Genomic DNA, 26,593 nt, shown 5'->3' with positions numbered 1-26,593 from the left:
ATGGGAAGTGATACTATTGTACTTGACGACCTTAGCAGGAGGAAGAAAGGATTCCTCTTCGCCTGGTAACAACTCAGCCAATGGAAAACTGCCATGACGCAGCCAATGGGAGATTGCTATAACACAGCCAATGGGAGACTGCCATAACCTGGCCAGAGGAAAGTCACTATACCGCAAATTTTCAGTTTCCGCTGTTTACTACAGCTCCTCCCACATCCAATAAAGGGGTGTTGCTGTCCTTTGTTTCTCTGGACTTGTGCCTGGTTTACCATTACAACACATGTCCCACTATGTAATTCTTTGTTGTTCCCACATAAACCCATTTTGCTGGGAAAAAAATGGTATCTCGTTATCTGTTAGAGGCCATCCTTTATTTTTTTTTTAAAGATTTTATTTATTTATTTATCTTTAGAGGGGAAGGAGAGAGGGAGAGAAACATCAATGTATGGTTGCCTTTTGTGCATCCCCTGCTGGTAGTTAGCCTGCAAGGAACTGGCCTGCAACCCAGGCATGTGCCCTGACTGGGAATCGAACCGCGATCGTCTGGTTCGCAGGCCCGTGCTCAATCCACTGAGCTACACCAGCCAGGGCTAGAGGCCATCCTTTAAAAAGAGTAATTTTTCCTTTTATTTGGGAAAGTAACGTTCTGTCTTACAAAAACTAACATTCCTCCACCTGGAAGCCGCAGCCTTTCTGGAAGGGGGACACTTTTTGCATCCCTGTTACAAGCAGCACTGTAACAGTACTCCCTGTTACAGTCACCTGAGTGATTACTGGGACCTGAGACACACACAGAGTCCCCGTCCATGGGGTTCTGCCAAGACATTCGCCAGGCTGAACCCCACCCCGGGAAGCAACTTTAGAACGCTGAGGAACACGGCTGCTGAAACAGTAAACACGAAGCAATGCTACGGTAAAGTTGTTCATTTAATTGTAAAATACAGATCTCCAAGTAATAATAAATGATAAAGAAGCCGTATTCCTTCAATAACCTCGAATGTTCCTCAGATGTCTAGTCTTACTCGAAAAAGAGGCAATGAAAGACCTATTAACAGCATATTTTGGGGCCCCACAGACTTGAGAACACATTACATTTCTACTTAAGCGTCTTAGTTCCTCGCCTAATGTATCCCTGTCCATAAATTTCAGGAAGCAGAGCTGAACATCAAATTCTTCAATGACCGCCCAACTTAAACACAGGGTGCACTTCCATTGTGTCAACTGTTGACGGCAATTCATCCCGCCAGCCAAGTGCCCGACTTAGCATCCTGATGGCATGAACTGAAACCAAAATGCCTTCTTCATCCGCCAGACCTGTTACAAAGCAACTACAGCGGTCGGGGAATTCTGTGAGGACACGAGGCCCAAGCAGACATGGCCTCTGCCTGCAGGCGGCTCAGCGTCTAGTGAAGGAGACAGGCCCACAAACAAATGAGGGAACACGGACAGGGTCCCCAGCTTTGCTGAGAGCGGTTTCCTGGCTAGGTACACTGGAAGGCAGGTGTGCTCTGCAGGCCTTAGTGCTCTGATCTGGGAAACAGGAATGGCACCCCCTCCACAGGAGGATTATGGGAAAGCTGGGAAGAGGCGGTGTATGTAAAGCAGAGTGCCTGGTGCATAGTAGCTGGTCAATAAACGTTCAGCTCTCTAGTTTTTCATTCCCTTGGATAACCTACATGAACTAACAGTAATACGGACTACAAAAATATAATAACCACAGGAACTACCCAAACAACAGCAAATCCATACATGGTCAGTATCATTTATTTTTATATAATAACCACTATTCTGAACGTTCACCTTTATATAACCAATCTTTTCCTCTCGTCCCAAACTTCCTATAACACATACATGAAACTAATCTTCAGAGAGCAGAGATTTCATCATCTTTGGGACTTGTTCAAAATATTTTCAATGACTATGCATTTATCTTGGCAAGATTTTAATAAGAATTTTGGCTCAATAATAGTTTTGATGAACAGAAATATATTTATAGAGATGATTATATATACACCTCTATGACTACCCTATAGCTACGATTCAGTAAAGTTGGTAAAAATTTGTTTCACAGAAATTCTCTCGTTTCTGTGTTTTTTTTTTAAAAAGATTTTTATTAATTTATCTTTAGAGAGGAAGGGAAGGAGAGAAGGCGAGAAATATCAATGTGTGGTTGCCTCTTGAGTCACCTGCTGGGAACTGGCCTGCAACCCAGGCACGTGCCCTGACTGGGAATTGAACCGCGATTGTGTGGTTCACAGGCCCAAGTTCAGTCCACTGAGCTACACCAGCCAGGGCTCATTTCTGTGTTTTGACATTTCCTCACTAGTCTCCCATCCCTTCTGAACACCTTGGAAAGTCTCTCCAAGTGACGATGTGGGGAGGTCTCCCGGGTTAGGAGTTCAGTTCCTTTACACAACACTAACTACTCATCCCGCACCAAGCTTTTTAGAATTAAATCTCAGCTACCTATTATACTTTACACCCTATTAATCCTTTCCCCAAACTGCTGACTCCTTGCCAAACAATTCCCTCCAAACACTCCTTGCCTTGTCTTACCGCCACGTTTTTTTTTTCCTACGCCATTCATTTTGCCTGAAATACCTTGCCTTCCTATTTCTGCTCTAGCTAATCAAATCCTAGCCCATGTTCTAAATTCAGCCCACATCCCATCTCCACGGAGCTAGCCAAGGCCAGGCCGCCCCCTCCAGCTCCCTCCGACCTCAGCCTTGCCGAGGGCACCCCCGTCGGTGTGCTGCCAGTTCCGCTGTCACTTCTTTTTAGTCTGTGTTGCTTTCCTCATAACTTCATCTTCCCCAGCTAAAAGATCAGCACTCTGAGACCAGGAGCCACATGTTAGAACTGAGCATAACCTTTTGCACCCAGTTGATATTAAAATATTTGTTGGTTGGCTACAATACATGAGACATTATGCCAGAAAACGTTCAAGTCCCACTTCAGCATAAACAGCAGTCAGCACGATCGGACTGACTTCTTCCAACGTTAACACAGGAGGCGTTTCTGCATACTCGGGATGAATGGAAGGACTGGCATCACTCCTTCCCCTATAGAGGAGATTTCATTGTGAAAAATATTTTCAACAGCAATAGAAGGATACCAATAAACTACCTCAGCATTTAAGCAGGCACTTATCACAACCAGCTGTATTAAATAATAACAGCTTGTACTTTAGCCAGTGACTTACTGAACAAATTATTCATTGTGTCCCCAATTTGTACAAGAAACCACACTAAAAGCTGCTGGGAGAGGAGATGAATAAAAGCCTGACCAAGTCCTTAACGTTCAACACTGTATTGAATGAAGGAGAAAGACTTCAAAGTTTTTTACAAAACAAGTTAAATAAGCAAATACAATATAGCTACCGTACCAAGTACCATGTGTGAATAATTTCAGGTAGTAGGGCTCAGAAAACACCTGTTCCAAAAAGAAAAAAAAAAAAAGAAAGGGGCGGGGCATTTGAACAATACCTGGAGAGATCACTGAGACTTTGTAAACCATGATAGCAGGTGTCTGGGGCCATAAAATCAGAAAAAGCAAGCTACAGCCATGAAAATACGCCCACGGCCCGTTTTAGCTCCTGTCAGTCGGTGATCTAACCTGCTACTCCATTCCTCTTCTACAGCTGGAAACTGTCTCTGTGCTTCCCTCCTATCTGAAAAGCCTCCCGTGCTTTCCCAAAGCTAAAGTCCCCGACTTGTCCTGGGCACTCTAGTCGCTCGTCTCCTCTCATATCTTGTTCCAGTGCTGACTATCTCTCGCTTTCCTTTTGTGGCCAAATTTTTTAAAAGAATGGTCTATTTTTGGTAATTCCACTTCCTAATTCATTACTCATTACATAAGGTTAACCGCCTCTTAACTCTTTTTTAGTCAGTAAAATAATAAGGGTTTGCTTTCTGATTTCCTCCTTTTTTGTTTTAAAGTAAGTTAACCAGTATTTCTTTTAAAGATTGGTTTGCTATCTTCTGGGGACAGAGAATTTACGGTCTGTGAATAGATTTCTCAGGTCCAGAGGGTAAACTATTGAACAGCTGAGACTTGGTAGAAATAGCTCCAGTAAAGAAACTGCAAATGTAGTGATCAATGAGAGTTCTGAGCCTTAAACACGCTGTTTTCTCCTTGCATCTTTCCCTCACTCAGAGCTCTTTACAAGTCTGAGAGTAGGCAGTGCATACATTTCATCTTTTTTAAAAATATATTTTATTTATTTATCTGTAGAGGGGAAGGGAAGGAGAGAAGGAGAGAAATATCAATGTACGGTTGCCTCTCATGTGTCCCCTACTGGGGACCTGGCCTGAAACCCAGGCATGTGCCCTGACTGGGAATCACACCACGATCCTCTGGTTCGCAGGCCCGAGCTCAATCCACTGAGCCACATCAGCCAGGGCTTACATTTCATCTTTTTGGGCAACATAAAAGAAGTACTTTCAAAGAGATTATTTTCAAGGCTGGGCCCTTCATCTTTTTTAGAGCCTGGGGGGCAGGGTTTGCTGTCACGACACTGCACCAACGTGCTGGGAGAAGCCCCTCTGCTGGGTCTCTGACGCCTGTCCAGCTCTCTGCCCGTTTCATTCAGCAAAGAAACAGTGGGTTACAAACAGCGCGCAGCTGGAACTTTCCAGAACTTAACTTTGCTCACCTTTCTTGCCTTCAAAGGCAAATTTACCAGCATCCACTAACCACCTACACTCATTTCAAAAATGCAAAGACTAACCCGTATGCTATGTACACGTAAGTCTTTTCACGGACTGTGTTACACATACTATTCCATGAAATGCTGGGCAATATACGGCCCTGAAATCTTCTCAGATTTCTTTTGTAATAAATTCTTCAGTTCATTAAGCAATCCAATTATCTGCCTTTATCTTTTAAAAATAGATTTATTTCCCCCACCCCACTTTTAAAAATGGCTCTCCTTAAAGTAGACCAGGGACTTCTATTCTCCTACGGAATAGAGTTTACGGAGCTACCAGATGCACTGGGTGTTATAGAAATTCCATAAATCTATTTCGATAGGCTGATTTGCAGTTAACCGTATTAAGGCCACCAAACAAATGTTTTGACTGAAGCTCAAACGGAAAATTTCAGATCCACCTCTTCAGACTTCTCGCAGGGATCAGGGCAAAGGCTACAAATGGAGTCCTACCTTCCACGTGTCTAGATTTTCCCATTACACTATTAAATAAAATATGGTCTCTTCCTCCAGTCTTGACAAATACACTTGCAACCACCTGGAGGTACAGATACAAATGTGGAATTTTTTGACCCCTTACGGCCCCACGCTATGGTGTGGGGACACAGGAGGGTCAGCCCAGTCACTTTTCTTCACACTCCCCATGTCAATCAAAACCCGGAGGGGCCTTGTGCACACGCATGGACATCCTACCCAACCTCAAACCCTGGCCACCCTTCAGGCGAAGGCTACTGGTTTCACCCAGGACCCTGAGCATGGGGATAAACAGGGTGAGGGCTTAAGATGGACACACCCTCCTGGCCCTTCTGCCCCTTTACCCTGTGGTGGAGTGTGGCTTGAGTCAAGTCCTGTAATTCACAGCTCCCAAAGCAGGGCCTGTTGCCTAGAACTCAAGATAATACATACTGGGCAATTTACCAAAATGAAGAATTTGCCAGATCAGTTTGTCACTAGTTAATATACTAGTTGAAACTAAATATGTAAAAAGAAGAGTAAGTACAAAAATCTGAGATCCCAATTTCTAATAACTTCAGTTCCCTCAAGATCTATAATCGAAGGTTTAGTATTTATCTGCATCTACCCTTCAAACTAAATGTAGTGCTTTCTTTACAAATGCATGCAAATCTACAGAATTCTGCTCACATGCGACAGGCAGCTAAGGGGACAATGCGGAGCAGACGGAAGAGGGGAAGGAGAAGAACATCGAGTATTAAAGATGATCAGATATGCAGGCTAAAAGAATTACTTCCCTTGAGTTCTGTCCCTGGGTGGGGAAGCACATGATACCACGATTTAGCATCTGATCAAAGCCACCGGTGTTACAGCTCGTCCTACTAACACACAGGTTCCTGAAGCTTACTGGGAGGCCTCCTAATGGCCATGGTCTAGGCACTGTGTGCCTTGTAAGTACAGCTGAGCCTTATCCATTGGAGTCAAAGCTGCCGACTGCTCTCCCTATACTTCACCATAATGCGCTGCACTGCAATTTCTAGTTTACTTAGCAAGAAAAATCCATAATTCTTATCACAATACATGTATATTGATACATACTCCACAGGAAGGGAATTATTTTAACCGGAAATCTTATTTATGTGTACTTACTGAGATTGTACCATTGTCTAGACCTATGGACAGTCTTCTTGTTTCCGGGTTAAAAGACATGCATGAACATGGAGCTGAAAGAAATGAACATGTTGATGAAATTAACAAAACGGTGATTCTCATCGATTCAGGGGTGACTAGCTAAAAGTGTGTGGCTATTTTTTTTTGCCACTATTTCCCGAATAACAGTTCATTTAACTCCCACTCGCCAAAAATAAAAACAGTAAATTTACAACCAACCCTAGTTTTTCAGTTAGCCTTTAATCAATAAAACAATAAGGCAGTCTCAAACTGGACACGCTCCAAGGGGCCTGGTCTCAGCTGTTCTCTCATCATCGTGGCCTAGTTTGCTTGATGAGATTAATAATATTTTGTGCAGCGTAATCTTTCTGTCACCAACCTACCTGTCTCTTCCACTCAAACCCCAGTTTTAATAGAACACCTATCTTTCCTGCACTGGGAAACCCAAAGAAAGACCTTATTCCCCACCCCCCACACGCAGCCACACACTAGTACCCAGATCTATTTGTCGATTCACAATTGATTTGGGGTATGAAGACTAGCAGAAAAGCTTTTTATTCTCAGTGTTCAAGGGATAGGCTGGAAGCTGGTAATGGAAAAAGGCTGGGGATTGCTCTTCATCTGAGAGAGAACCAGCTTGACAAAGGGCCAGACTCTGCAGGGAGGAAGTCAGGGGAGCTGGTTCACCCTGTCCCGGGCCAGGGCCTCCCGGTTCTGCAGGACTGGCCTGGACCTCGGTAATTAAACATGTGTGGAAGCTCCACGTGGCCAGGAAGGGCTTGCTCAGCAGTCAACTTCAAGGTGTCTGCCTTCTCTCCCTCGGCTCGCTTGTAAGAACGGAGCCCTTTTGACAGTCGGCCCTATACTAAAGTGGTTGTCCTAAAGAGTCCTATCTAATTTTTAAAAATGCCTCACCCATCTTCCCAGGAACCCTGCAGATTGTGAACCATTCATCATAATCATAACTGCCATAAGGTGTTTTTGTTCCTACTTTCGGTTACAATTTGATGTCTTCCCCAAGGCCACACAGGAAGGAAAAGTTGGAGAAAGTTCAAAGACGTACCGTAACTCAAACCCGGTCCTATCCGCAAACATCCAACTTAGATTATCTCTAAACTATAAAAGAACTTCAAGTTCTACTAACAAAGCCATTCCATAAACACATCACTTAGTAACATTTTTTTTTCATTGTCCATAAAAGGGGCCTGAACAACAACAAAATGATCTTCTAAACCACATAATCACTTTTTTCTAATTTTCAATCATGATCCATTTAGAAAATAGACACATACAAAACAACTCCCCTGCCCCACCATCAACTTCACGAGTCCAGCAAAGTATCTTCTTTCAGTTTAGCCACAAAATTAAACTAGATTCTCAAAAGAACACTGCAGGGAAAAAAGTAACCAACTGACATTTAACGCACTGCCCTAACTTGCCCTTGACCTACAACATATGTTGGCAAAACTTCTATACAGATGCTAAGATTCCAGATCTCATTATCCCATTACATATGGGTAAAATTAAAATCCAATGATTTAATGGAAAATTTTCCTGTTAGCTGAAAAAGAAAAAACCAAACAAAAAATACAACATGACTACAATTACATAAACTCATACACACATACAAACATACACAGAAAAATGAAACATAGTTGTGTTTGAGTGACAGGATTACATTTACAACATTATCTTTATTTGTTATTTTGCTACTCCTATATAATTTTTAAATTTCTAGTTCCTTATTAAATATAAGCATGAGCACATAAAGCAGGACTCAACTGCAACCCAAAACTCACGGACTAGTCACGAATACCCTTATCACTCGGCTGCCTGCCTAACCAGTACTTGTGTAATTTCCTCCAAAGTCCACGTCTAGTAACGTGATAGTCAGAAACCCCCTGATCTGCGAATGTGATTTAAAAGGCACTTTTATAATACTGCACCAGCTACCCTTAAAACTACATTGCTAATATTTCTTTATTCATTGTTTCCCTCCACTTACTAAATTTCTTGTCACTCTGTCCAATTTAGAATGCTGACTGTGTTCCGGCATGTGAGTCAATGACATATCTATAAGGTATTACAGCGGTCATCAAGGAGTTTGTAGATCGTGACACCAACTACATATAAGACTTACTAGTACCTGATGTCACCTCCTCAGTTCAAATTACTTTATATCGATAGTAAGAAACACCACCCAAATTTAAAGGGAAAAGACATTTCCTATAAAGGGCCACAAAGAAAAGGAATTTTAATCGAGATGCTGCTGTTCTAGACCCCACATGCCCGGACACAAGGTGGTTAGAGTCGGAAAATGGCAGCAAGACAGAGGGCAATACCGCCCAGGTGTTGCCCCAAAGGCATAAGCACCCCTTTGGGGCTGCATTGCCGTAGAGCACCGAGCAAACCTCTGTGTGTGTGTGCGTGTGTGTGTGCGTGTGCGTGTGTGTGCACATGCACCGCACTCCCAGAGAGAGAAAAGAAGACTTGGTGCCTGAGCCTCAGACCGGCCCCCAACTGCAACAGTCCCAAAGGCATAGGTCCTGGTTTGGTTGCCTGTAGCTTCTGTAGCGCCAGAGGCAGGGAGTGATCGAATATGTATGTCCCTACTTGTTGTTGTAGTAAATGTCCTTCCTTTTAGGGGTTGGGGGCCGTAGAGAGATTGGTAAAAAGATTCTTCCCACTTCAACTCGCCAGAACTTTTCCAAACAGAAGGCTCTTAACCACTAGTGCTATGGCCCTTACAGAATGGGCTCCCATCCATCCATGCGAGAGCGTGTGAAAGGGGCCAGGCTGCCCCGGAAGGCCACTGACGGCCACACGGCCAAGGGAATCCACTGGCAGGAAACAAGGGAGGAAGCAAAGCAAAATGTGACCGAAGCATCATGTTTGTAGCGAGGCTGCAAACATGTGGTGTGTCACAAATAAGATTTCAGCTTGCAGTGGAACTATCAACGGAGATTCTACGATAAACTACAATCTAAATGAACTATAAAACTAATCATCGTAAGTCAGTGGAAGCATAATGGTCAAGAACTGATGGCTGAAAGTTCATCAGCGACGAACAGGATGAGAGACTATTCTCTTTAAATACTTTAAAACTGCATTCTCCAGAGGCTGAGCAAAGTGCCTGGAAACCTGTGGGGACTGTGACTGAGTGGGACGCAGGCTGCTGGAGTCCCAGGCAGTTCCTCTTAAAGGGCCCTCACACTTCAGACTTACTCCCTTTCAGCTCCTGAGCTGGGGCAGCAGCTTGAAAGAAATGAGGAAAATACAGGCAGGAACTGACTGAATTGTCTGGAATCAGGGTGAGGTGGGGGGAGGGTGGTGGGGGCGGACAACTCTCTCCCAGTCAGAAGTGCCGTCAGAGGCCACTGTTCCCTCCCCAGAGCCAGTAGACAGGCTCCATAAGAGTCTCCATCAACCAGGCTCACATTGTTTGCCACACCCTGGTGATTCCCTGAGGCCCCACCCCACCCAACTTTCAGGTCCACCCAAGCTGTTTCCAGTGGCTTTTCTGTAGAAATGGCTTGTCTTGGTTCATGCTTTCAGACTTTGCTAAAACCTCTCAAACAAATGGCATCTGGCTTCAGTAAGTCCCTCTCCTCTCACTAAGTGGCCCCAGGCCTAGCACTAACAGTAGGTGTTCTTGGTTCAGGCCTTGGCCTCGCCTGGGCACCTCTAAGCCCAGCACAAGTGGCAGCCATCTACGTATCACTTTGTAGCTTACGCCTGGTGGTGCCAGCCAGAACACAGGTGATGGCTGACCTTAGCCTACGCAGCCTGGAGCACACCCAGGTGAAGGCTTCAGACCACGTCAAGCACCACCAGCCAGCCACCTCCCCAAGAGACTCACGCAAAGGATGGACTCGGCAGGCACCAGAGCCCTGCTGAAGTCGGTTCTGCTTTGTGGGGCCGCTCCCTGCACAGCTGATCCTCCACAATGGTTAAAAGTCAGTGGCCAGTGGTTGCAGCCGGTCCTCGCAGCCGATGGGCCTGAGTGTAAATACCTCCCACGGACGTGCCAATAGCAATCAAGGCTCAAGAGGAGAGCGTACACAGCCCACATAGGAGGTGCACCTCGAGTGCCCAGCTTGGGTGACAGAGGGCGCCTGCCACTGGACCCTGCAGGACGCCTACTACGTTAGGCCACTCTACCAAGCCTGGGAGACATAACAGCTCCACCTAATACTTAGAAACAAACACAGGGAGTCTGCCAAAATGAGGACACAAAGGAACATACCCAGATGAAAGAGCAACACAAAGCTCCAGAAAAAGAACTAAACACAATGGAGACAAGCAATCTACCAGGTGCAGAGTTCAAAACACTGGTTATAGGGGTGTTCAATGAACTTAAAGGAAGAGCAGATGAACTTATGAGAACTTCAACAGTATGAAAAAAGACCAGTCAGAAATGGAAGCTACACTAACTGAAATAAAGAATAATTTACAAGGAATCAACAGTAGCATAGATGAAGCTGAGAATCAAATCAGCAATTTGGAAAAAAAGGGGGCAAAATACACCCAATCAGAACAGCAAAAAAAAAAGGAAAAAAAAATCCAAACTATAATAGAATAGTATAAGGAACCTCTGGGAGAACTTCGAGCTTAATTATAGTCACATCATGGGGGCGCCATAAGGAGAACAGAGAGAGAGCAAGAAATCGAAAACCTATTGAAAAAATAATGGCAGAAAACTTCCCTGACTTAGTGAAGGAAATAGACATACAAGTCCAGGAGGCACAGAGAATTCCAAACAAGGTGAACCCAAAGAGGCCCACTCCAAGACACATCATAATTAAAATGCAAAACATTAAAATCAAAGAGAGAATCTTAAAAGCAGCAAGAGAAAAGCAGTTAGTTACCTATAAGGGAGCTCCCATAAGGCTGTCAGATAATTTCTCAACAGAAGCTTTGCAGGCCAGAAGGGATTAGTAAGAAATATTCAAAGTGATGAAAAGCAATGACCTATAACCTAGATTACTGTACTCAACAAAACTATCATTTAGAATTCAAGGACATAAAAAGAGCTTCCCAGACAAGAAAATGCTAAAGGAGTTCATCACTCCCCAACCATTATTTTATGAAATGAAATGTTAAAGGGTCTTCTTTAAGAAGAAAAAAAAGATTAAAAATGCAAACAATCCAGTGGTAATAAGTACGTATCAATCAATAGTTAAATCTAAAAAACACAACAAACCAACATGCAGAACAGAAACAGATTCACAGATATGGAGAACATTTTGACAGTTGCCAGATGGGAGGGGCATTGAGGGGATGTGTGCAAATGGTGAAGGGATTAAGAAGTACAAACTGGTTGCTACAGAGCAGTCTCACAGCATAGGGAAATAATCAGCAACATTCTGAAACTATGTCAGATAGGTGTGAGATTTATGGTGATTAGACATTAAATTATGCATCTAATCACTGGTTGTACACCGGAAACTAATATAATAATGTAAGTCAACTGTAATTGAAAACTTTAAAAATGCTAAAAAAATTTTTAAAATAATAAATGTAGGAAAAAACTGACCCCAATGTCTTGATAAAATAGTACAAGAACTCATTTTCCATGCTGATTCAGACTTCTCAGTTCCCTTCCTGTCTCACATTAATGACAATCAGAAAAGTGTATGTGGCAAGATTTTAGGAAGAACGTGAAAGGTTAAAAAGAAGAAGGAAAAGAAATTCATGTAGGTCTGTGTACAGTGGGAAATAATAGTGTCTTACTTTAGACCTTGATTGCCTGCCAATGTCTTACCTTTAAAATTAAACACTTTCATAATGCTAAGAGGTTTTTAAAAAATGAAACCTTTGTAGTTTCAGATAGGTAGTTGGCTTAAAGGTTGGGAAAAAATAAAATCAGAAGAAACTCCAGCCTGGGCAATTATATTAACGACCATATAATTTGAAGGGGCAAAAGCTCAAGAGACGTGAGCCCTAGATAAAGGGAACTCAAGTGACTAACATCGACCTCAGAAACTGGCCACTTGTATTTGTAATACTGCTATCCCATAGTTGGTCTTTAAAAAATATTGCTCTTGCTTTGAAAAAAAAATGTAGGTGAGAGGAGGCATTCTCAAAATACTTCTACTTGGGGAAAAGCTTCTTCACTTCTATTACTTATAAATCTTTTATTTTATGGCTTATTTTCTGTCCTTTGCTGATTGGTTGAACTTTGCTCAAAGCAACACAAGTCTCACTGAAGGGTAGCCCATGCATCCCCATCACACTGACTCTTCATAGCACTGAAGGTGCACTGGGCAGGAAGTGTTGACCTTCCTGGGATGTCCGGGGGAACTTCAAATAAACGATGGCACTTCCCTGAATAAAGCTTTAGTTGTTAAATGCATCCTGGTGAAGTTAAATGTCAAGATCCCAAGTTAAAGGGGTCTTGAATCCAGAGCCCTCAAAAAGCTCCCCACTGCCCGCAAAGCAGAAATTTAATTTACTGATATTGTTTCCTTCAGCCCTGTTTGTCACAAGATAATATTTATTATGTTTACACTATTCAAGCCATATTTTATTTTAAGACCACTTATATTTAGGACTTCAGCTGTCTAGAGTATAAACCCACTTTTCATTTAAATCTAATATTTTATGCACTGAAATAAAATTAACCATTTGTTTTCTTTTAATTGAGTTTGAGTGACATCAGCAAAATCACAGTGAATCAGCAGTCATTGTCACATTTTCTCCCTGACAAGTTTTAAGATACAGTAAATTGATCTAACTACAGCAAATTTTAAATTACTCTGTTAGATGAGTATGCTAAATAAATGGTATAATTACTCTGATTAATTAGTATATATATTTTCCTTCATTTCTATGAAAAATCAAACATTTTTCAGGCACCTTAGTAAACACAAAATTAAAAGATCAGATAACATTATTGTAAAAATTGCAAATACTGTAAATAATACATTGTTTTTACACATGGGTCCATAATATAACCTAACCCAAAAGAAGCCTAGAAAGAAGGGTCACTGGTTTGATTCCCAGTCAGGGCAAATGCCTAGGTTGCAGGCCAGATTCGCCAGTAGGGGGCGCTCAAGAGGCAACCACACACTGATGTTTGCCTCCCTCTTTCCTTTCCTTTCCTTCCCCTCTCTAAAAATAAATAAATAAAATCTTTAAAAAAAAAAGGAAGCCAATAAAGGAACATTAGGAACCAAGAAGTTATTTTGAAATAAGATATAAATTAAACAACAGGATGTGCATTTCCCAATCGTACACATATTCCCATGTGTGCCAAAAAACTCCTTCAGTTGAATCAAAGGTATTGTCTAAAAGTGACCAAAACAGACACTGCCTTATAAAAACAGAACTGCCAAATCCATTATTTTAAATACCTTCCTATCACTTACCTAACCACATGAATTTCCTCCAAAACCCCAATAAACCCAGCAGGAGGTGTGGGACGACACACGAGCCCCCTTCACAACCCCGATCACTGCAGGTCATCCTGTGACCTCCGAGTGGGAAAGTTTACAGCTGCAACTGACGTACAGAGTAACTCATTTCCATCCCAGATGTAAAGCACATGAACATGTAAACCATTCCAATATTCTAAATCCTCAAACTGCAAATTTTCTGTTGCTCTAGGACAGCAATTTTCAACCTTTTTTCATCTCGTGGCACACATAAGCTAATTATTAGAAGTCTAAGGCACACCAAACAATCTAGTTTTTGTAGCTCTGACCAAAAAAATAGGCTATTGTGGTGGCTGTTGTCACTTTTTTATTTGACAGTCACAGGGAAAACAGGTCAGCGCCCGGGACTGCGTTGTCAGGTATCGCGTGCTGTAGAAATTCTCGCTGTGCACTGGTTGAACATGGCAGCCCCAGGACCACAGTCCCAACAAGTGGGCAAAAGAAGCCAAGGTGGCCCCCGACTCACAAAGGAGCGCATCTTCCCCAGTCCCTCTGGGTTAAGACCAGCAATGACAGTGTACGCTGCTAAACACCGGCAACCTGAACAGACTTTGCAAATATTTATTTGACATGTCTCATAGCCAAAGTGTTTTTGCAAAATTGAGAACAAAGAAAATGGACAGTTTATCTGTTAGGCTTCAGAACAGAGAAAATGTGAAGGACCTCGCCAAAGCTGACTCAGCAAATCGGTAGCAAAAATGAAAATCACATACCAGCTGCCCACCCAGACAGGTTCTGACCCACAAGGCACTCTGAACACAGTGGCCACCCTCCCCTGGCCCCCATCTGCAGGGACGCTTCCCAAGAGCCCAGTGGATTCCTGAAACCGCAGAGACTAATGAACTCATATATCCTGTTTCTCCCACGCGTGTATCTTTTCCCTTGAAGGGAGCACTTGACTGCTTGTCTTTGCTTTCGCGAACTGCCAGCGCCGTGACTCCTGCCCGCTGGGTCCAGGATTAAGTAAAGTAGGGGTGACATCCACACAAGCACCACGGTGCTGCCACAGTCCATCCGGCCGCCGAGAGCGGACACAGCAGGGAGAAGCTCGACAGAGGGGCAACTGACAACCCCACTGGGACAGCGAGAGATTCCATCACACTACGCAGGATGGCGTGCGATTTGAAACTCATGAATTGTTTATTTCTGGAATTTTCCATTTGATATTTTCGGGCCACGTCTGACCAGGCTGACTGCAACTGTGGAAAGTGAAACCACAGATGAGGGAGCAAGACCGCACTCCAATCTTAGACAACTTACATTTTGGGGTGAATGTCATATAAATAGCAAGACTACGTTCAAACTTCAGCTCTTCATGCATCTTAACTAAGATCACTTATATTTAAGGCATTCCCTACCTAATTTCACAAAGCATTTGAAATGGCTTAATAAAACAGATGCAATGAAAGCGAACAATAGAAATAAAGAGCCACTGCTAAAGAAAATATACAAATATGAGAACAGAAAGACAATTAGAATAAAAGATCTGTTGGTCAATCCTTCAGAACCAGGCCCCAGGTCCTCAAAGCTGTTGCCCCAAACCTTTTCCGCCTCACAATGGGAGTAACTGGGAGAGAATCCCGGGGCTCAGAAGCCTGGTTCACCACTGCTCTGCTACGGGATCGCTTCCTGCAGGCAGTGGGCTGCGGGGACCACCCCAGTGTGCTGGAGCACACTGGCTGGGCGGTTCCCCCTTAGAGACAGCAAATGGCTTCTCACCCTGGTATCGGAAAAATATCACTGCTTCGTGCTTCTCATCACAAGGGCACAGAGCATGGTGGGGGACAGTTTCAAAAACAGCCACAATGTATACCTCGGCCTGAGAGTGAGGGAAGGCGTTTCTGCAAGGGCTGGCATGAAGTGGGGAGAAGCAGAACACAGACACATAGTAGGACTGCAGAGCCTTTTGATAAAAACTGGGAAGCAAATACTTCAAAATTATGTTTTTCAGGGAAGAGGAGAGTTCCTAACTTTAAAAGTTAACTGAGCAAATGGTAAAGCAACCAGACTTGTGTGAACACACCACGAGGCTCCCCGGCGACTTCCGAGTGGGCAATACCATCCCACCAGGCCATGGTAGAGAGCTGGAGATATGACAAAAGCGGTCATTTTATGGTTTGGTGAGGTGTGCCTTTTACCCGTAATCATCTTGGAGGACCTTTCTTCGGTTTTGCTTTGGGGACAAATTCATAAACACTTAGGTGCCAAAGTACATTCCCCCGCCGGCCCTGGCAGCAGAGGGCCCTGCAGGGGCTTCCCGATGACCCAGCACGCCCTCTGCCCCGAGGCTTTGGCCCTCTCCAGCTCCCAGGCACCGCATCCCTGGCAGCCAGGTTGTTTTCCCTGTTCTCTGTGCCCAAGGGGGAAAAACTGGCAATAAAGGCCCGGACATGATACCCAACCCTCTAATGGAGTAAGAAAAATCTCAAACAACCTCCCCCGGGCTCTTGCTTGGGCTCCCTGCCCCCTATTCCTGGCTGACCTGGTTGGTAAAGTAAATGTCAAATGTCACAGCCATGACAATAGAGACCCCCACGCTGTCCGAGGGTGCGTGTTTCCCCTTTGTAGTGGGACGCAGATGCAGCTGTTGAAACGGTACCTATCGGGAGCCTGAAACAAGCAACCACCCTTCTGGACACAAAACCTCAACTCCGCGCCGTCTGGTTTTCAAGCCCAGGCAGGTCCCCGCTGGGAACTCTGCAGTTGATCTTGTCATAGGCAATCAGCAGGGCGTACCCGAGACATGTCCAGAGGGTATTATTTTTGAAAGAATATCTGATAAGGAAATGCTCTTAGCCATCCATAGAAATCAGCTTACAGAAAACTTCAAAGCAAGTCATCAGTCACCCCAAATTCTCTGTAGACAGCAGGGGTTTAAAGTGGAATTTCCTTGAGGAACCTCCGGGACAGTGGTTCCATCATACCCCCTTCTCACGTAACCCCACACACCCCAGGTAGCCCTCGTTTTGGGTCTGCCTTCCCCACCAGAACGTACACACCGCGAAGACAGGGATCGTCTGCCACAGTTAACCACCGTACCCTTAATACACTGCATGGTACTCATGCAGAAGAAGCACTTAACATCTGCTGAATGGACTATCCAAAGAAATTAAGAGAAACGGTAACGATTTCTCTCTTCTGCTCTTCTTGCCCTCACTTCTCCCAGACTATTTTCAGCTCCTCATCACAGTGACACCACCAGGGACCAGGCTCAGTCCTTGCGATAAGAGATCTAACTGAAACGGAACCCAGAGGAATCAGGAGGCATGCTAATTCCAGCCAGGGCTGGCTGAGTCACATTCCTTTAAGTATGGGAACCAGAAACCCATGAGAGTGAACTCGGGCACAGACGGGCTTGTCCTGGAAGAGACAAGCACCTCTTGAACTCAAAGAAAGAAGCACACCCAGGTTGCTGGGGGGCGGGAGGATGAGGAGGGAGACCTTCGCATCACTTGTGTAGGATTCTCTCCCTCCGAGCCAAATGTCCCTGTCTCAGCCCCACCTTCTCTTAAGCAGATCAGCTTTTTTTAAGCACATGTCCTCACCTCAGGGACCAGCCTGGGCTGAGACTAGCATTTCCTCCTTCAACTTCCCAATTCCTTCATGTATCAGATTGGCTCAGGGGCAAACAGTCTTAACCAGGCAAGTCTGGTTTCTCCCGGCTCTCCCACAGGGGACACGGGAGTTCCTCTGAAAAGACAAGGTATGAAAACACCCCAAAGCAGTGTTTGTGATCTTTTTAAAAATATCATTAAAAAAACCCCTCACTTGAAAATGTGTTTATTGATTTGAGAGAGGGAGGAAGGGAGGAAGGGNTCCCACAGGGGACACGGGAGTTCCTCTGAAAAGACAAGGTATGAAAACACCCCAAAGCAGTGTTTGTGATCTTTTTAAAAATATCATTAAAAAAACCCCTCACTTGAGGAAGGGAGAAAGGGGGGGGGGAGGAGAGAGAGAAAAGCATCAATGTGAGAGAGAGAGACACATCAATCAATTGCCTCTCAAATGCATCCCACCCAGGACTTACACCCACAACCCAGGCATGTGCCCGGACCAGGGATCACACCCGGCGCCTCTTGGTGGACAGGACGAGGCTCCAAGCAACTGAGCCCCTCGGCCAGGGCGGCAGAGGTTGTGTTTTGGATCATGACGTGTTTGCTCCTCGTCTTTCTCTCGTCTCCCCTCCTTCAAGTTCGCTCAGTGTTTTAGGCTCACTCCCTGCCCTCAAACTCCGCCTTCGCTCTTCACTCTTGCTCATCCAGTGCCTTCCGTTTCCTTCCCTCCATTAAACTCCAAATGCTTCTCAGTGCTACGCGACATTGGTATCCTACCCGGGACATGACAAATACTGTATTTAGAAGGTGTTTTAATGGACAAAATAAACAAGTAAGCCATTATTATATGTACAAGATGTTTTGTTGTCTTCAAGATTTGGAATACTACTTATTGTATGCCACTACAAACACACAATATGGCCACATCCGCCTTGTGGTCTCCGTACCGTAACCTCTAGACAGACTGTACTTTTCCCTTATTTTGTGACTAATACCACATGACTGTGACTTAAGGATCACATTGACTAACCTCTTAACAAGACATGTCTTCACAAGACATCTTTCAAAAGAAAGGAATGCAAAATAACCCTTTGGACATTCAAAGCTACTTCAGGTTTTCTAAATGCCCGAAAATATTGCCTATTTCCTTTCGCAATAAGATCCTGGCTCCCTCGAGTTAAAGCTTCAGTTTCTGCCCAGAGATGAGTTACTTCGTCAGCTCAATGTGTGCGGTTCCTATGCGCATAAGAGCAAATCTCTGGCCAATTGTGAAAAACAGGCCCTTTTTTCTTTGACCTTTCCACGGTAACAGAACCGTCCAACAATGCAAGATTATAGAAATCACCCACACCTCAGTCATCTGCCAATGCAGGCACCTGACTTGACGGTCGGTGTGTACAGTGGGTGTGCAGTGGGCGTCTGATGGATCAGAATGTGTACTTCTGTCTGTGTATTTACACATCAACATGATGTGTGCATGAGGCTCCAGGGGGGTCCAACCTGGGCCACACTGGAAGAAGAAGGGTTGTCTTGGGCTACACATTAAATACACTGCAGCATGTAATCACAAAAACATCTCATAATGTTTTAAGTAAATTTACGATTTTGTGTTGCACCTTATTCACAGCCAACCTGGGCTGCATGCGGCCCATGGGCCGCTCGTTGGACATCCCTGCACACAAGTTCTATAAACATGTATAAATTGCCACAAGACAATCTTCTCAAACTATAAGATGTATTCAGATTACCTAGGGATCTTTTTAAAATGCAAATTCTGACTAGGAAGGTCAGGAGTGAAACTCAATATTTGCATTTCTAGTAAGTTCTCGGGTGGGCCACAGGCCACATTTTAATAGCAAGGTAATCCCTTGTTATTCCCCTTAGGACACCACAGGCAAAGTATACAAACAATTAGGGGGTCGTTCTTCTCAAAGACTGTGTTCAGGCATCAGGAAAATTATGCTGATGTTCCAAGGAAATCACGACCAGATCTCAGATGTCACTAAGTATTTGTTTATTGGGCATCGGTGCCACGTGCAGCAGCTACAGCCGCCTTCTTGTCAGCCTTGCCTACAGCTTCACAAACGGTGAAAATGCAGCTCGAGGCTTCTCTGTATTTTCAGGGAAATAAATAACTCCAGGGACTGACACTTAAATGTGCAGTGATGTCCGTACCGGTAAGGGGGTGGGTGAGCTCCTGCTCAGGACGCTATTAATGGTCACCTCAAGGAGTTCCCCCGCTCCTCGTCCCCAAGCCCGCTTCACTCCGCCCCTTGCGCCTCTCTGCTGCCTTCCCCATCCTGGAAGTGACCAGCCTCGGGGGTTAACTTCAACTTTGTGGATGACAGGCCTCCCCTATCTCTTTCAGTGTAAGATGTTGTGGCAACCTGGATGAAAAAGCAAGACCATGGATCGGACTGGTTCAAACCATTTAAAAATCTTGGGAAAAATCAGAGAATCCCTTACCCTTTCCAAGCCCCCATGACCACCACAGCTTGAAGAGAAAGTCCACCTCGGGCCTTTCCCATGTAATGGTGTCTGCTGGAAGCACGGCAGGAGTAGTTAAGGGGCAAATGTTGAGTGCTCAGAATCAGAAGAAAGTTCTTCGCTATTGTGAGGTTGAGCATTTGGTTTAGCTCTGTGGTTATCATACAAAATTCTAAAGATACGCAAAACCTCAAAGATAATTCGAAAATCACAGAAAGCCATTGCACCCTTAATTATTCATCTGTGCATAAACAGGCAAATTGCTGCTTCTGTTATTAAAATATTCTTTTGCCAGAGGCATCAACCTGATCACGTCTACAACTCAGCATAAGTTTATTCTGTCACACACTGTGGCGTGTACAGCCGAGCTGGGAACTTGGACCAAGGGAACTGCTGAGCGAGACAGCAGGCCAGAGGGTAGACAGGCCTGAACAATGAACCTGAGAGGTTTTTCTAGAAGGTCAATTTTAATTCAGATTTGAAGGAAGGGGACTAAGGAAAATATTTATGTATTTTTAATAGGGAATGTTTTACAATTTTATTTTATTTTTTAAGACTTTACTTATTTATTTTTAGAGAGGGAGGGAGGGAGGAAGGGAAACATCAATGTGTGGTTGATTCTCGCACACCCTCTCGGGGGGACCTGGTCCGCAGCCCAGGCCTGTGCTCTGACTGGGAATCGAACTGGCAACCCTTTGGTTCACAGGCAGGCACTCGGTCCACTGAGCCACACAATTCATAATTAAATTATAAATATAACTATAAGTTATACTAGTAAATTTATAAATACCCATAATTATTTATTAATAAATGAAATTATTTACCAATGAGTTCCCATCATTAGTAAATATTGGGAAATATTTGCTACTATAACTAATAATAAATTTAAATAATTATTTTATACCTAAAACAAACATGCAACAGGATACCCAAACTTCACTAATTTTGACAATAAAACACTAGGCTGAAAAGAAACTCCCTGATTTGGGGAGCTGGCTCTTCTCTCCCTACAGGGGAACTTCTGCCAGGTAAGAATCTGAGAATCAGTCATACCTTTTTTTTTTTACAGCATATTTGAGAGATTTTCTATTTATCAGTGCAAGGATGCATTTCTCAAGTAAGAGCTTAGGGAAATGAGGTCGACTTACATTTAGAATGTTTCCATCCTAACAAATCCTTCTGAGAGCTAAATGTTCAATGTGAAAGTCTTAATTTGAATAAATAACATAATACCAACACAAGAACAATTCACTTCGTAAATGTAGGCACTGGACATCATTTTAAGTTGTCTAAGGAAGGGCGTCCCCAAAAAGTTAAACAGAAAGTCAGAAAACAGAGGGAGACGCTATAATCAGAGGCCTGTGGCTGCAGTCCTCCTCCCATCAGCTAGGCATGCAGTCACATTTCAGAGCCAGTTTCTTATTTTAGATACTGAGAGCTTTGGAAAACCTAAAACAATTCACTATGGTGCTTTCCGTTATAATGATGCTCCTGACCCTCAGGCATCCCTACGCAAGAAGAAAATGCAGAGAAGGCAACCTCAGAAGGAAGGGGAGTTGGGTCGATGTCTGGCTACAGAAATCCGGATACTTACAAGGCATCACGTGGTATATGCTTGGCCAGTATTGTCCACTGTCTCTCTTTAACCATACGCGCACTGTCCTGCAACACAGGAAAATAAACTTCTTAATTATACACATATGCATGTGTTTATATGTAACATATCTTAAGTACACAGAATATTATCTTAACTACATATGTAAAATACATAGACACAAATATATGCATGTATACTACCTATGCCTCCTAAAGATCCTAAATTTAAGGCTTGTGCACATTAAGAATTACATGTGACTCTTTAAATATGATCCTCATATACGTCTATATAGACACATGTAACTGTGATAGTGTTTGAAACTATTCATCTTTCTGCTGTTGGTTGGCTTCTCCGTGTATATGATTTTCTCACCCTCATCTACTAGAAGCATTCGTCGGCCTAGGAAGCTGTCATGTTTCACTTCGGAAAGAAACGGGGAGACACAATGAAGCACCACGAAGCATCTGACACACAGAGAAGCATTGGATAGTAAATCCACAGTCTTAGGGGCCACGCCGGGCCACTGGCTCCAGGGACAGTTCTTCCAAGCATGGTCAGGTGGCCGTAATCTCTGGGAATCATGTTTCCTGAGCTGAAGGGCCAGCCACGGGGCACGCCACAAAACAGTGTGAACCCGCAGCAAAGGCTGCGAGTGACGCTCCAGGCCAGAGGCCCACAGAGAGCTTAGGGAGGAGGCAGGGAAGAAAGAGGGATGTGGTCAGGGAGTGGCCGTTAGGCTCTGACTAGTCACCCAGGCCCTGTGTGAGCCACGCCAGCCATGATACCCTCTGCACAAGCCAGCAAAGCAAACACAACCAGGAGGTGCCGGGACATTGCCCACAGACCAGAGGAAGTGGCAGATAGCCAGCCAAGGGAAATGGGCAGCCCCCACTGCTAGGAGGCCAGGTCTGCCACTCCCTCCCCCCACACCCTTAAAGCACCCCAGGATGAACGGCAAAGACAGGGCTTTTCACCTCTGAGATCCCGACACCACCTGAACAGGCCACTTCCGTCGTCATCGCACTAGACTACGATGTCAATAGTACCAGATTTTCTTCCCACCCAATCAGTAGGTCACCCGTAACAAGTATTAGTTAGAAGACGAATTACAGACAAAATAAATGCCATTTTCTCCGCAGAGCCACAAGATACAGTGACTATAGAGTGACACTACGTGAACTTGCACAATTCTGTCTTGGGCCAACTACCCCAACTTGTGAGATGGACGGCATAATGGTAAACGGTTTGTAAGAAGTAACTCAATACATGTACTATTATATACACATCAGCCCTCACTTAAATTCTTTCTACAATATATGCCAGTGGCACACTTTCATGTGGAGATCAATACCTTAACAAGAATAACTCCAGGAGTGACATCATGAAAAACGGCAGAGTGGGGAGCCCCAGGAACCAGTCCCTACGTCAGGTAAACTACTGGGCTGGCAAGGACTGTCAGAATCACCATTTCAAACCTCTGCCGTCCAGTCAGACATTCGCCACGTGCAAGGGAATATGCCCGATGAAGAAAGAGGCTGGCGTGTGTTGGTGCACCGCATGCTCTGCTAGCAGCTGCCTGCACACACGCGCCCTGTGGCAGGCAGTGGTGGGGGTGGTAGGGGCCCATGCTCCCGGAGTGGTGTGCTGGGACCAAGGTGAGACCCCGCCCTCCGAAGGATAGGGAGTGTGGTTTGGTCTGCCTGGCAGTTCACTAAAAGACCAGAAAAGAGACTGGCCATTGTTTCAATCTCCTACAACTGAAGGGCACCAGGCAACGTCTGCCAAAAGAATTTAAGGAGACAGAGGACGTTTTTTCCTTTATGAAATCCAGGCATTAAATGAAGAAATCACTGGTTGTTCTCGGAGATTACAGAACAGAGGATTCAATGGTAACATATGACAAGAAATGCAGTCTTTGCAAATATAGTTGAAAAATGCTAAACAGATCGCTGAAGCATGCTCTGCAGAGGAGATAAATTGTGGTTTTCAGATTTACTGCATTACGATATTTAAAATATCCAGTTCTCAACAGCAAAAAAGAGAAAAAAAAATCACACAGTATACAAAGCAACAGGAAATGGCCCATTTGCAGGAAAAGAATAAAAAAGAAAGTGACATAAATCATCAATATAGAAGTCCAAACACTGGCCTTGTTAAACAAAAACTTTAAATTAACTGTCTAGATACATTCAAAGAGTTGAAAGGAATGACAAAGAACTAGAGAAAATCAGGACAAGGGTTTACGAACAAGTAGGGAATATGAATAGAGAGATAAAAATTTTATAAAGGAATCAAATAGAAATTCTGGAGCTGAAAAGTATAACAGATGAAATGAAAAATTCACGAGAAAGACTCAACCACAGATCTGAGAGACAGAAAAACCAGAACTTCAAAAAGATAAAGGAAAAAAGAATGAAGAAAAATGAATAGAACCCCAGGAACCTCTGGGACACCACTAGGTATAACAACATATAGAATATGAGAAGCAGAAGAGAAGTGGACAGAAAAATATTTGAAGAAAAATGGCTGGAAACACCTCAGATTTGAAGCTATGAATCTATGAAGCCAAGGAACTCAACGAACTCCACGAAGGAGGTACTCAAAGAGATCCACCAGAGACACAGAATAATCAAATTGTTGAAAGCCAAACAAAAACTCTTGAAAGCAGCAACATTTTTCATCAGAAGCCTTGCAGGCCAGAAGGCCATGAGATGATGATAACGCACTAATAGGGAAAAAGTCAACCAAGAATTCTATATCTGGCTGAAAACTATTCCTCTAAAGTAAAGAGGAAAGTAAGATATTTCCAGGTAAACAAAAGCTGATGTTCGCTGCTAAAAGATCTCTACAAGAAATGATAAAACAGGCTAAAACAAGGACTTGAGATAGTACTTAAAGTCATACAAAGAAACTATGATCATTGGTCCAGGCAAATACATAGGTAAATATAAATGCTAATATTGTGGAGTGCTTATAACTTCTCTTTTTGTTCCCTACGTGAGTAAAAGATATATGCATAACTCAAGAATGTTATGTTAATGGGCAAGAAATGTGTAATTTGCGACAATAACAACAAAAGAGAAAGGGAAAAGAGCAGAACAGGAGCAAAGTTAATGGATGCTCCGGAAATGAAGTTGGTTTGAATTTAAACTAGGCTGCTATAGATTTAGGATGTTAAAAATCCCCTTGTGCCCTGGCTGGTGTAGCTCAGTGGATTGAGCATGGGCCTGTGAAGCAAAGGGTCGCCGGTTCGATTCCCAGTGAGGGCACATGCCTGAGTTGCAGGCCAGTTCCCTAGTAGGGGACACATGAGAGGCAACCGTACATTGATATTTCTCTCCCACTCTTTCTCCTTCCCTTCCCCTCTCTCTAAAAATAAATAAATAAAATAGTTTTAAAAAACCCCTTGGTAACCACTAAAAAAATATACAGCAGAGAATAGGAAGGAATCAAAAGGACAGACAACAAAAAATTCAAGCGAACATAAGAGAAGGACGTAGCGGGGGCAGGGGTCTGAGAAACAAAAAGACGGGACAGGTGCAGATGTGGAGAGAAGGACCCTCAAGCACTGTGACAGGGGAGGCAGACCCCTGCAGCCACTGCGGGAAGCCAAGTGGATCTGCCTTACGACCCAGCGATTCCACTTCTGGGAATTTACCCGAAGGAACCCAAAACACTACTTCGAAAGGATATATACACCCCGATGTTCAGTGCAACCCTGGGTCCACCTTATGTATAAAAGCCAAGATTTGGAAGTAGCCTAAGTGCCCATTAGTGGAGGAGTGGACAAAAAAAATCTGTGGTGTAGTTACACAATGCAACAGTACTCAGCCGTAAAAAAGGAAATCTTACCGTTTGCAACAGTGCAGAAAAATGCCAGCTAAGTGAAATGAGCCAGTCAGAGAAATCCAAGAAGCACATGGTTCCACTTCTATGTGGAATCTAATGAACAAAATAAACCAACACACTCTACAGAAACAGACTGACAGCTGTCGGAGGGGAGGGAGGTTGGGGGACAGGATGAAAAAGGTGAAGGGATTGAGCAAAGAAAAAAACCCACAGACACAGACAACAGTATGGTGATTACCACAGTTAGGGGCTGAGGGAGGTAGAAGAGGGTAAAGGGGGGGATAAATGGTGATGGAAGGAGACTTGACCTGGGGTGGTGAACACACAATATTATATGTGGATAATATAGAATTGTACACCCACGACCTATATAATTTTATTAACCAATGTCAGCCCAATAAATTCAATAAAAATTAAATAAAATGAAAAAGGGCATGATATAATGACAAATAAATAATAATAACACAAGGAAAAACGGGCCAAAGACAAACCCCTGACTAACACCACCAGTGAGGAGGGGGTGTAGAGCAAAGAAGTTCTGCAGGGACCTCTGCACGGGCCACCGAGGAGGTTCAGGAAAAATCCCTGACGTCTCAGGCACGGCCTGTGTCCTAATTTTTGGTCTAGAAAATAAGGTCATTACAAACATACCTAAGAACTGAACTACATTCACAGTAAGAACATACCTACAGTTAAAAAAAAAGAAAGAAAGACCTATCTATATAGGTCACTCTTCTGAGAGAAGAAATTGAGGTGGTGACAAGCAGTATACCACAGGTTGCTAAGCTACTGGATAAATAAAATAAGATGGGGCATCTACCCATGTTGAAATGCAGGCTTTCCAAACTGTGCCTTAGAATGATGCAACCTTCATTAGTTACCATAGAGATGAGCTTCATTTCCCTGGGGACCATTGTTATTTTTGCTACCACTGAAGTAACTGGGGGTGGGGGCGGGGGGCAAGGGGGCTGCATAATAAATCCTGTTGTGTTTGGAGGACCCTCAATTTTCAGGGAATACTTTTCTAATGGATCACATATTTTAACCTCAATGCAAGCAGAAGACGGTCTCCAACGAGCTGTAAACTGGCAGGCAAACTTTGAGCAATGGGACGTCAATGTCTTTTTGTGGTTTTTACCGTGACTTGTTTCAAGGGGGAAACAGGCCTCTAATGCAGAGAATGTTGCAGAAATTCTTGGAAAACACACTTGAAAGATGAGAGATCTTTTAAAAACCGTTTTCTCTATGATAATTTGCAATAAGAGCAAACTGCCAGATTCTCATTACATGCATTCACCCGGAGTAAATAAACTAAACCTAATTGTCTACAAAATGCTGT

General features: G+C 43.8%; 1 protein-coding gene across 1 annotated transcript in view; it reads right to left on the bottom strand.

Moving 5' to 3' along the window:
- WDFY2 (WD repeat and FYVE domain containing 2) overlaps window positions 1-26,593 on the bottom strand; it is a 118,420-nt gene that overhangs the window by 54,425 nt on the left and 37,402 nt on the right. The window contains exons 2-3 of the mRNA XM_037057584.1: window positions 21,403-21,470; window positions 6,311-6,384 (exon numbers count right to left, since the gene is read on the bottom strand). Coding sequence (XP_036913479.1) covers window positions 6,311-6,384; window positions 21,403-21,470 — 142 coding nt within the window. The remainder of the gene's footprint in view (window positions 1-6,310; window positions 6,385-21,402; window positions 21,471-26,593) is intronic.

Source organism: Sturnira hondurensis, unplaced genomic scaffold (assembly GCF_014824575.4).
Source record: "Sturnira hondurensis isolate 20B ecotype Veracruz unplaced genomic scaffold, ASM1482457v3 Scaffold0009719, whole genome shotgun sequence".
Taxonomy (NCBI): Eukaryota; Metazoa; Chordata; class Mammalia; order Chiroptera; family Phyllostomidae; genus Sturnira; species Sturnira hondurensis.
The sequence above is the reverse complement of the archived record's forward strand: the minus strand, read 5'-3'. Positions and strand labels throughout refer to the sequence as shown.